This window comes from Vigna radiata, chromosome 8 (genome assembly GCF_000741045.1).
Source record: "Vigna radiata var. radiata cultivar VC1973A chromosome 8, Vradiata_ver6, whole genome shotgun sequence".
In the NCBI taxonomy this organism is placed as follows: domain Eukaryota; kingdom Viridiplantae; phylum Streptophyta; class Magnoliopsida; order Fabales; family Fabaceae; genus Vigna; species Vigna radiata.
The window spans coordinates 42,170,834-42,183,604 of NC_028358.1; the positions used below are offsets into that span (position 1 = coordinate 42,170,834).

The 12,771-nt window shown below is 31.6% G+C and overlaps 1 protein-coding gene across 1 annotated transcript; it reads left to right on the forward strand.

The window, feature by feature from the left end:
• The first annotated feature begins 3,021 nt into the window (after window positions 1-3,021).
• Window positions 3,022-4,207, forward strand: LOC106770860 (zinc finger protein ZAT10). The gene has a single exon (XM_014656691.2). The coding sequence runs from the start codon at window positions 3,177-3,179 to the stop codon at window positions 3,933-3,935; it is 759 nt and encodes a 252-aa protein (XP_014512177.1). The 5' UTR covers window positions 3,022-3,176; the 3' UTR covers window positions 3,936-4,207.
• Window positions 4,208-12,771: the final 8,564 nt, after the last annotated feature.

Consider the following 12,771-nt stretch of genomic DNA (forward strand, 5'->3'; position numbering starts at 1 on the left):
ACTAAGTTCCATTATTTATGTTGATGAATTTAAAGAAGCTTATCTCAACCTATTTTTGAACATGGAATATATTCTAAAATGCAGTGAATGATTAGTGGTCACAAATAATATAAAGAAAAAGGATAAGTTGACTGATAATGACATTCATTCATTCACAAATAATAATATCACAAACCTTTCATTTCTCATTCTTCACAGAGACCCATAGATTCTATTCAAACTCTTAACATACACGTGTTTCCAACCTTCATCGTGCAAATAATGCAAATAAATAAATATAAAATATCATCAATCTCATTGCTACTTTTTCTTTTATCAATCACACTTCATTTTTTTTTAACAATACTTTATCTATATTTCCTTTTCTATGAAATTTATTTGTAATATAAATTATAAACTTTAAATTATTTATTTGTTGTGAATAATGGTTATAGTAGAAATAAATATTAATCTTATTGAATATGTAAACTAAAATACTGCCTTGAGTATAATATTCCAAGGGAAAACAAAAGAGTCTTCAAAATCATATTTATTTTTTTAAGTAAATGCAAAAAATAAAAAAACATAATATTCCAGTTCCTTGTAGAAGTCCACCAACTTCGTGTTGTGCGTGTAGAAAGCCCAATTGTGATTGGAAGTTAAAATTTCAGAAGCCCATATTAAGAGAAAGCACATATTTTTGTTATCGATGCATAAATTCATTTAACTTTTATATCTTAAAAGAAGGATTATATAACATTACTGAAACGAACCCGAAAAATCATATTATTTAATAATGAAAAAATTAATATAATAGCATTATAAGACGCTATTTTATGGGAATTTTATTTATTATAATATTTTCTGAGCTTCTTATGAGTTTTATTTGATTGAGATTTTGTAAAATTTTCATTTTAATAATTTTTCATTTATATTTAACTTGTTAATAATTTTAAAAAAATCAATTTAAGAATATAGTTATATATTTTTTGTGTCCTTATAACTTATAATTTTAGTATTAAATTTAAGAGACTTACAACACTCCTCACAACATTAAATTAACATGTTTTAATGAAGTTTTTTGTATAAGACCTTTATGTTAAATTCAATACATTGATTAAGACTCTTATATTGAAATTTATCTAAGTTTGATTTCTATTAATTCAATCAGTTACAATCACACATTACTTTGATTGTATTTGTTGACTTTATAAAAAAAAAAAAAAAACCTAATAGGAGGAAATTATTCATAATTTATTATGTTTTAAAAATGATATATTATGCCGAGTTTTATTAATATAAATAAGATATATATGATATTTGATGCATATAAGACGGAGAGAACTTACTTGAAATGGAGTTTAGGGTATTTAGTAAATGAGATTTCAAATTAAATGGGAGCAGCATCAAATCAAACAGTTTTATTCAATGTGTATGTTTGTTACATTTAAAAGGATCAATTGAAATTTACAAAATGATTGAACAGTGATTATTAATAAGAAAATTAATGGCTAATAATATGATGATGAATATTGAGTTAAAGGAAAATGTGGGAGACAGGCAGCAGCAGCAGTCGTGTGATTAAGGTAATTATAATTATGTTGGAAAAGAGTTTTAAGATGAAAATGATTAAAATTAATAAATTAAGTAGTGGCAGCGGAGTAGATGATATGATGATGAGGTGTGTCGGTTATGTAGGACACGTGGAAGCATGCAATTGAGGGTGGAAGATGCAACGTGTCAGCGATAGAAAAGCTTACCTGCGTTGCGTATCAATACTTCCTAAACGCTTTTTCTCTTTCTCTTTTTTATTGCGTCGGTGAAGCAACTACTTTCTCCCACTACCACACTCTATCCTTCTTCACTCACTCTCTCGCTTGACACGTTAAAAATAAATCACAAACACGCCTTTCCACAATTTTTCCCTTATGCTTCTAGAACGCACAAAATCACTTTTTTTTTAATCATCCATATTTTCCTTTTCAATCATCCTCATCTCACAATTCTCTCACTACCCATCACTTATATGTAATATTATTTGCACCACTGTTTTTAATTTAAACATCAAAACTTTACTAAAACAAATGCACAATGTAAGTTGATGGTGGAGCAATAAATCAGATAAATAATCTATTGAAGTTATAGGTATTCACTTTTTTTCTCAGATAAAAATTAAATCAACGATATTTTTGTACATGCGTGGAATGTGATGTGAAAAGCGTGAAGATTTGTGTAGAAATATAAGGAAATAGAAAAAATGATTTGACAGAAATGGTTGTAGTTTGACAAATATAGAATTATTCGAAATAGTAGTTGTTTGAATGAATTAATTTGCGGCGAAGATGAGGTGGCACGTGGTGATTATCTTGGTGAGTATAAGCTTAGTTGTAGTGTGGGAAGTAACGAATGAACGATGAGTGATGGCATGGCAGTGAAAGTGGTTGCCCAAACCACGAAACTATAAAGCGAAGCCAAGAGGATCCGTGACTGTGATCAAAGCCATGACGACAACTTCCCCTTCCTTTTATCGCCACGAGGCGTCTAAACCATTTTGCTTTTTCAAATATCAAACGGTCAAACCTTTCTTTTTCTTCCTTCCTAATCACAACACTAAGATGTCTAATTTCTCATGCTTCCTTCCGAATCATATATATATCTGGGATAAGGATGTCAACTCATACCTGCGCTTTCGTAAGGAAAACTCATACATCAATTTAATTAATATTTACAACCTTTAACTACATACTTAAACTGCCTGTTATCTAAAATCTTAAACATAACCGCGTTAATTAGCACATATGTGGAAATACTAAAGGTTGTGTTGTGAAGGAGTCATGATAGTGTGTGTGTGGGGCAATGAATGTGCATACACCGAAACAGAAAAAGGGTAAAGATAACGCAGACAGACATATTACGTAACGTAGCTTTGACTTGGAAAAAGTCATCCAAGTGAATCCCCTCGCTCTTTGGTTGACCGACTTCACTCTCTTTCCATCATACCACCAAACTCATCTCCTTTCATCCCTATATAAACATCACACCCTCTATGCTCACACCCACTAAACTACCTCTCTCTCTTTCTCTCTCTCTCTCTCTCACACACACACACTCCTATAACTCTCTGCTATCTCGGACTACATACACCTAACCAAAAACTACCTCAAATAATCGTATTTCAATTTAGGGTTCCTTCATTAATGGCTTTGGAGGCTTTGAATTCTCCAACAGCACCCGCCGCTCCCTTCCGTTCCTATCAAGAAGAGGAGGAGCTTGATCTTCAGTTCCGCGAGCCTTGGTCTAAAAGGAAACGATCCAAACGACCGCGTCTCGAGACCGAGGAAGAGTACCTCGCTCTTTGCCTCATCATGCTCGCGCAGGGCGGCAACAACACCAACACCAACACTTCCTCCCACCGCCAAACTCAACAATCAGAATCTCAGAAAGAACCGTCACCGCCGCTCAAGTTATCCCACAGGTGCACCGTTTGCAACAAGGCCTTTCCTTCTTATCAAGCGCTCGGTGGACACAAGGCCAGCCACCGCAAGTCCTCGTCGGAATCTACCTCTGCCTCTGCCGTCGCCAGCGACAGCGTCACCGCTTCCACCGTCGGCGGCGGAAGGATGCACGAGTGTTCCATCTGTCACAAGAGTTTCCCCACCGGCCAGGCCCTTGGTGGCCACAAGCGCTGCCACTACGACGGTGGAAACCATCACAGTAACAGTAACGCCCTAACTTCCTCCTCCGATGGCGTTGGCGGCGGTGCTGCCTCCTCCCACACGCTCCGTGGGTTCGACCTGAACCTTCCGGCGCCCCTCACGGAGTTCTGGCCGCCGGTGGGGTTCGACTTCAGGAAGAAAGTCGGCGGAGGCGACGAGCAAGAGGTGGAAAGCCCGTTGCCAATAAACGCCGCCAAGAAGGCGCGTTTGTTTTCGGGCGATGACGATCAAACGGCGTAGAAATGTTTATTTGAATTTTATTGTAATTGAATTTGCTGGGCTGGTGAATATGAATCGTAACCTCTTAGTTTAATTTCCATTTGTTGTTTTTATTTTAATTATCTTCTGTTTAGGGGATTAGGTTCGGATTTTGTTTCTGCTCATCTGTGCAGACAAAATTTGTTCATTGCTTTTGGACTCTTCTTTGTCATTGATGCAATCTGACAAATTCGTTTATCAGTAAAATATTATTTACGTTAAAGATGAATACAAGTGATTTCTCATTATTCTTATACATTTACTTCTTCCATTCTTCAGTACTGGGTATATGACTTTAAGTTGTTTATTATCCTCAAATTAATTATCTCATCAACCATTCAAATGTCCATTGATTATTTTTGCATTACCGGTCATATTAATTAAACAGCTAGAAGAAAATTAAACAATATAATCTTGACTTGCCTGTTGTATTATCATGTAAAGATATATTATATCCACGGGAAATGAAAAAAAAAAAAGAAAGAAAGTGAATTTAGACCACGTTAATTAAAGATGATGAGACCAGGCAAGACACACGTCTAAACTCAGAAATTTTGACCTTTTCTATGGAGTTAACGATATGCCCCTTGATAAAAGAGAGTGGAATCGAATTTCAAAATAATAATAATAATAATAATATAGGAGTGAAGTGTTACAAGTGTATGGAAGGTGGGTGGTATACTGGAAGCCATATTAATTGAAGAATGGTTAAAAATGGATTAAGTGAAGGTGTTTGTGTAATAAAATAATAAGATGGTGGGTGGGGTTTTAGTTGGGTCCGAAAACATCCAGTGGATGGTATGCCGCGTGAACAACGCAGGGACACCTTCTATCAACTGTACTCCGTCAGCTAATTAATCCCATACAACTCCTCTATATCTGGCATTAAGATCTAGAATTTAGTTGTAGAATGAGATAATAAGAAAAAAATAAGTGGTAATGCGATGATGTTAAAGGTGGATTGAACCGAAACCCTCCCCTCCCCTCCCCATGTGGTTACTGCTGCCTTTAATGCACATGTTGGTATCATCATACCAAATTTGCAACCGCTTTATTATGTGGCTAAGGACACTTCTTATTGGGTTGGCAAATCCATCCACCCACTAATTAATAACAACTCTCTCCAGAATCTTGTATTAGGCAACATATACCTACTGCTCTCTCTCATCCTTTCATAGTAATGATAATGCATTGAACCGAGCTACGTTAATTATTAATTAGTTGTGTTGTTTTGTGAGGATGCAAAAGTATATGTGTCTATGTAGAATCGAGACGATGTGGTTGAATTAAGAAGTTGTGACTTGAAGGAGTGTGAATCCTATGCTACATGCGTGTCGTGTTGTCAAAGTCGGTTCCTCCAAACACGCTCTTCACTCACACATATTCTATACCATTATACTCTCTATGCTAATCCAAATACATACGTTTTTATTGCTCCTTCCTTAGCCCATATTTTTCCATCTCCTTATAATATATACTTTCTCTCCACCAAAAAACACGTTCTCTGTACTAATATATATACCTTCCCATTCGAATGGGAGAAGACTTTTAAGGGTTGAAATTAAATTAATTAAATAAATAATAAAAAAAAATGGTTTTAGCAGTGTGTGAAAGCACGGTGTGGACAGCGTGATCCACGTAGAGGTATGTATGCAGAAATTGAGGAGAAGAAGGATAAGATGTGTCCTTTGCGTACGGGAGGTAAATATAGAGGAAGAAGGTCTTGCGTTGTTGCGTATGCTTTGTCATTTTGGAATGCTAAAGCACCATAAGTCAGCTTCTTCAATGCACGTACCACCACTTACCACCTTCCCAAGAAACAAATTAACTAAATAATCTCCTTCTTAATTACGATTTCACTAATCATGCAAATTCAACATCTACGTCCATCCTTCAAATCACAGACGTGAAAGAAACACCACCTCTTCTCCCTCCATCTTTCTATTATTCACTCCATTAATTTTCATCACTTAAATGATATTTTATCACTAATTTTTAACATCATTTTGACACTATACACATGTCAAAATATGGTTAAACAATTTTAAATTAAAAAAAGTTAAAAAAAAACATATTTAAAAAAGAAATTAATTTTCTTTTTAAATTTAAAACCCTGTCACGCCAGTAGTCACTTTGTTAAAAAAAACTGACGCTTATTATTAGTTTATTCCGCGATCAACTCAACCAAACACAAAAAAACAAACATAAAATTCAGTGAGCCGCCTCATTATACTATTGTCCTTATCACAAAATCTTATCTTACGTTCAATCTTCTCTTAGATTATGAAAAAAAAATATTAATTATTAATAAGCAGTTCAACTTCTTAGTGTAAACAAACAATTCTCAATACTTCGTGTGATGGGTTGGATTGGTTATTAGAAATATCATTAATTAAAAATATTTAATTTTTCTATTGCAGAACACTTTAGGACTTTTTTCGATTTTCTTTGATAAAAATGAAAAAAAAAAGAAACAGAAAAATTAAATACATGTTTACATATGGAAACCATTAGGATGTTTTTTTAAAATTTCAATATTTCTAATTTGACCCATTATTCAATTAATATTTTATAACATATATATCCTTAATCATAAATTTATCATAATTAAATTACTTTAATAAAATTAGCTAATAAAATATAATAATCTTATAAAATTATATATATATATATAACATCTTTATCACAAATTTATTTTCAACTTAAATCATTCTCGTAAATTCACTTCTATTTTAATATCTAAATTATATTTAGCCCAATTTTTAAAATTATTTAAAACATAAGTTGTTTTTAAACTTGCATCATATATATATATATATATATATATATATATATATATATATATATATATATATATATATTAATTACTAACGTGAAAAAAAAAAACTTTAATTTAGTGATATCCCTTCTTTCTTAAGTATATATCCCATAAATATCAGTATTTTCGTGACCACATATATAATAAATTGGTTAATTTGGTTGGCACAGCCACCAAACTTCCACGTGCATTTGATGGTGTACTTGGGCTAGACAGTTTGACCTCTTTAAGCCTCATTCATCTTTTAACCCATAGAATCAGAATCAGAACCTGCTTACCACAATATGCTCAATTGTCACAAATTAATAAAGCTATTAGAAGCCAATAGGGGCCAAATATATAACAAGCATTTATGGCAGCAATCCAAATCAGAAATTCAAGAGTTTTATTTACAAAAATTAAGTTGTCTTCTTTGACTTCAATTCAATGAACCATAAAAGTTACAACGAATTATGCTACATAAAATAATTTCATTTAGAAAAAATCAATCAAATTTAACGGATATGCAATAAAAATAATTTATTAAGTGTTTTGAATATGAAATCAAGTCTTCATGTCTATGATCAGTTTTCAATTGGTTGCTTTTAAATTCAAATCATACTTATTAAACATTGGTAAAGAGTAGGGATGAGAAAAATTATCTGTATCGGCCAATAAAATACATGGTGGATAGATGATATGTATAAATATTTAATATTTGTTTATAACGTGCGGGTCATGTTATAGAGATATTTATTATTTACAAAAATTTAAAATCAAAATTTAATTTATATTTTATTAATTTAAATTTAGTAAAAATTAAAGTTTAATTTATATTTAATTCAATTTATGTTATATTTTATATATTTTTTTTATTTTATTTGGATTTTATTTTAAAAATTTATAAAGCATATTTTTTTAAATATTTGTGGGTGTCTATGAATATATGTTAGTTTTCACATACTCACATATATTTTTTAAATGAGTATGCAACAAGTAACAAGTGAATTTTTTTTGTTGTGAATGAGGTTGTTGATAGACAATATCCAAATTCGGTTCTATCCATTATCATTTGTAGTTAGAAATATTTATCAAAAGTCCTTTAATACCACAGTTAAATGAATACAAATTGTAAAGAGAATAAATGTATAATTAATATGTAACGTACATCTTTATCTTCAATTACTATTTATAAACTTTGTAATGTACTTTTGAGTAAGGCCTAATTACAAAACCAAACATGACTAATCATGTTACAATCTTTAAGTGGAATGATTTTTGAATTAATTTGTCTCAATTATTGACTGATCGGTTTTTGCTGTGCTTAAGTAGTTCAATATGATAAAAATGAATGTTTGATTAACTGGATAGATATATTTTTATAATTTAATCAAATAATAATAAACATAAAAGATAACGAAGTTCTCAAAGAAATGACATGATAGAAATATAACAACAGCTAATTAGATTAAAGAAAAATAAGTTTAAAAAATTTGAAAATAATGAAGGAAGAGTGTTATTGTGTGGTGCAGGGAGGAAAAGAAACGGCATGAATAGTGAAGATTTGGAGGAGGATGAATTGTTAAAAGAGACAACTTTCATTACTTGGTCCTGGATGAGAGGGAAGACCAAACTCCTTCAGCGTCCTTTCATGCAGTGAACTGTTCCTGGGCTGTTCATACAATAACCATGAAGAAAATAAAAATAGTCGGAACAAACAAATGTAGAAAACAAGTGTATTATACATAGTGAAGATCATAATTGGACCACAGTTGGGTCAACACTTATTTTATTGTTGGACCAGTAATCCAGCGGAGGATAAAATAATCAAAGATATCTTATTAAAGATATTGATAAAGTTATTTATGAGCAACTAACTCAATATAGAGATAAATCTGTTTTTATATTATTGAGCTTGATTCAGATTAGGTCCATGAGACAACTTATAAATATAAGACCAAGGCCAAAAGTCAGATATATTTTACTCGCACTCCACTACATCCTACTAATGTTCGATAAGAACTCAAACATACAATTGTGATACACATAGCTCATAACTTGAACGTTGGAGTGTCCAGAACAGAGACAACTGAGCAATCAGCTATCCAAATATTTAGAGGCAAGGAGAGTGTCTCGGTCTCATAAAATATCAACCGAAACAATAAGGATTCAAGTTTTGCTAGTATTGAATGTATGAATTATAATTATATATTAGTGTAGAGAATCAAAATCCCTTTTCTGATTTTAAGAGAAAAAAAAGTCATTTTAATTATGGATTAAATACAGATATATATATAAAAAAAAAAAAAACATGTTTCAACGCGAGAAAGAGAATTCAAATATAAAGTATATGTAAGAAAGAGGATGCAAATTTACAATGAAAGAGTGAGTTGAATTTGGAAAGGAAGCAATGAAATAATATATATGTATCTTTGGTTCCTGCTTACTTTTCTCAGCTACTAGGCAAAACCAAAAAGCACAGTTGAATTATTGCCAGATTGTATCGAGGGGATTAAATTGAATAAGAATATTAGAGCAAATTGTTTGCAAGTGGCAAAACCAACGGGATTAGGTCAAATAAGAGGAATCGGAATAGAAGATTGAATATAGATTTATGGAGTCTACGTCTCAAACCTTAGGTTCATTGCCATTTCCCATGTCTTACGTACCCAATGACCTCTTCTCTTTTATAACATAAATAACACACTTTTAGTTTATCAACTACTGCTTCCATTCCATAGGATTTATTAGGGCTTCTCATCCTTACGTGGAAAGGGTTTGTGTCACTACTCTGCTTTTCATAATACGAGAATGTTTAATTAGGTCAATTCAATTCAATCATGCCAACTTATTTTAAATACATATATCTTAATGGATAAGCTCACCAATACATCCTTAAACATTTCTTTTATTTCATCTAAATATTTTCTCTTAATAATAATATTACACACTCACTCGACCAATCAATCATGCAAACTCACAAACAACACCTATTTTAAATCATTTAAAAAACCTTATTTTAATGAAAATTTTATTATAGAATATTTCAGAATTTAAAACTTAACATTTTCTAAAAAGTATAATTATTTTCGTCATTCCGAAAGAAGTACAGAAAGTAGTTGTCTTATTGTCGTAACAAGATGGCCCGCATCAGACAGACTGGATAAAAAAGCCCGCATATTAAAACGGAAAGCCCAAGTGGACCTTATTGGGTTCAAGATATGATATACATCTGTTATTTAAGTACAATTTGTTTTATTTTTCATCATCTGATTCTGCTAGTTATATATACCACTTTTTTTAAAAAAAAAATAAAACTTATATTTTAAATATATTCCTATTCATCTTACAGTGTTTAAGTATACATAATACAATACGATGTCAATAACTTTCAAAAGTAATTAATAAAAGATTCCGAAATTAATGTTTCCTAATTTCCAAAACACATCCAGATATTAATATTTAATCACGAAATACATTAACAGCTCTTTTTTTTAATTTTAATTTCTATAATATATCAAACATCTTTCATTTAATTTTGAAACGCATTAAATACTCTTCAAGAAATTAAATTTAAAGCCCATAGCTTGCTCTGGTTGAACACGTTGAGGTATATTTATTGACTATTAAAAATGGTAGTTTTAAAGCGACTTTTTAAACTTTCGTTGTACTTATTGTCGAAATGCTTTTCTTTTAAATAATTTTAAACACTTTTTTTTTAAAAAAAAATATAGTATTAGTTTTTTGACGTGATGATCCAAAGCTCCTTTTAAATAATAGAACTATCAACATTAATTAATAGAGTTCCGTTGTGTATAAAAGAGCTTTAAATGCAGCAAATAAACTTGATTATTTTAGTCCAAGAAAATAACAAGAACTCGAAAACAAATCAGTGTTTGCGGTCCAACCACAAATTGAGTTCCGTTTATACTGTAGATAATGTTTTATTAAAAAGTATTTTGAGGTGTTTTTGGGATAAAAATTGAGTTGCTTGTTTGGGGACAGTAGTTGAAACTTACTAAAAGATTATATGATATGTTTGGGGAAAAGAGTGAGAGCATATGATCGCAATGTACTAAAATAGGCTGAGAGGAAACAAGTAACTATGGTTGTTTCATATGCATTGAATGTTTCGTCCAAAAGTTCATACCTACTTACTAAATAGGTTGAATGCCCTTTATTTTATATATTTTCTGGACCTCGTTACCATAAATCGTGATAAATATGGTTTGTCATAACATCATACGAATTTGCAGTTTTTAACGTCGTACCACTACACTTTCGTTTTCTTATTGCTGTCACCAACAGAAATAATGGAGGTTACGCTTAAAGTGATTCTCAAAACGTAATGTTACTTTGAGGCAACACGTTCGGTGTAGGAACTAGCTTGAGACGACGAACGCATGCTACCATGCAATCATGCTTGTATAAAGTAATGAGACGCTAGGATCTCAACAATAAACATCATACCCATAATAATTACAGTATCATTTCATCGCACAAGTTTGTATGATTAAACATTTTGAGCCTACATCTGACACAGTCCAAAACTCAAAAGCTGTAGCCCAATTTTTTAATTAAGAGCGTTTTATTCCACTTTTGAAGATTCATTTATAATAAATCTGCATTTAATATGTACATGGTGGTAACGTTTAATCAGATTCAATGGCATTATATTTAACATCTATAATTATGCGTTGTACCTAACGGTATGATTCTGGTTCTTATTTTTAAGCCATGTGAATTCTGCTACGTATAAGGGTGAATTAAATTTCCGTACAAATTTCTTAAAGCGGGTAGTTTGTGCATGATACGTTTCTGAGTGCAATCGCTGTTTAATTATTGTGAAAGGAAATGAAGTAGAAGTAGCAATGGTAGCCAAGATCTGAGAGATTATGCGCAAAATCTGCAGCATTAAACCATTACAGGGTTCTCACACTCTATTATGATTATGCTGTTCCCCACCCCACAAATCCCTTTTCTCTCACTCATATTCCGATCCACAAAAACAACGTACTACATATATGCTTTAGTTTGATATATATATAGAATCTACATTTTCTACAAAAAAATAAAAATAAAAATGCATGGTTTTGGTAACCATCACTGTCAAGTTATTTTTCTTTCTTTGTTTTGCCTAAACATTAGTCTAAGAGAAACGGATTCTGACACAGAAACCGTAGGTCAACATTGACAGCAGTAAACTTGCAAGGGCCCTTTTTTCTTAAGAGGCTTAAAATCAAGCAAATGTCGGGTGTTTAACATATAGTCACAATTTACTACATTTTATTCAAAAGTTAATAATAAAAGACAGTGTTCAGACAATTTATGTTAAAATTTTAAATCTAAAGACAGCTAATTATTAATTAAGAGTAAATTAAAGTGAGGAATGAGATTGGATGGTATTGGAACACTGTATGGAGTGGGCGTTGACTAATATCTGAGGAGAATACAGTGAGTTTGAACAAATTCAGGAGAATCTGAAAGTTGGGGGAATCAAGTGTGGGCGAAGGAATATAGTTAAAAAAGATTTGAGAGAGGAATATTTAGAATTTGTGATGATACAGTCAGCAGCATGTGTAAGAGGGAGTTTAGTTTTGAAGACTTTATTAGGGAAAAAAGAAGAAAAGGAATGGGGGGACCTAAACATGTGCATGAGTGAGGTGAGATGTAGATTGTTTAAAGAAATGCAGCAGCACTGTTATGGGGATGTGTTCAAATGGGAATATGATATATTCTCCAGAGGTTCTTCTATATGATATTTGGGAAGATCGGTTATTTATAACATCATGTTTATGTTAGGTTATAATTGGGTCAACTCTTGTTATTGAGTTTGTAGTCCATCATAATCAAGGATATTTTATTAAAGATATTAAGAATAAAATAATATCTGATTAAAGATATTGATAAAGTTGTTTATGAGTAACCAAGTAAGTTTGTTTATATTTTATTGGATTTATATGAGTTCAAAGTTCATGAGACAAATTATAAATAGAGAGTCAAGAATACAAACTAGGTAGA

Coding starts and splice junctions, on each gene's coding strand:
- LOC106770860 (XM_014656691.2), top strand. CDS start 3,177: ATGGCTTTGGAGGCTTTGAATTCTCCAACAGCACCCGCCGCTCCCTTC.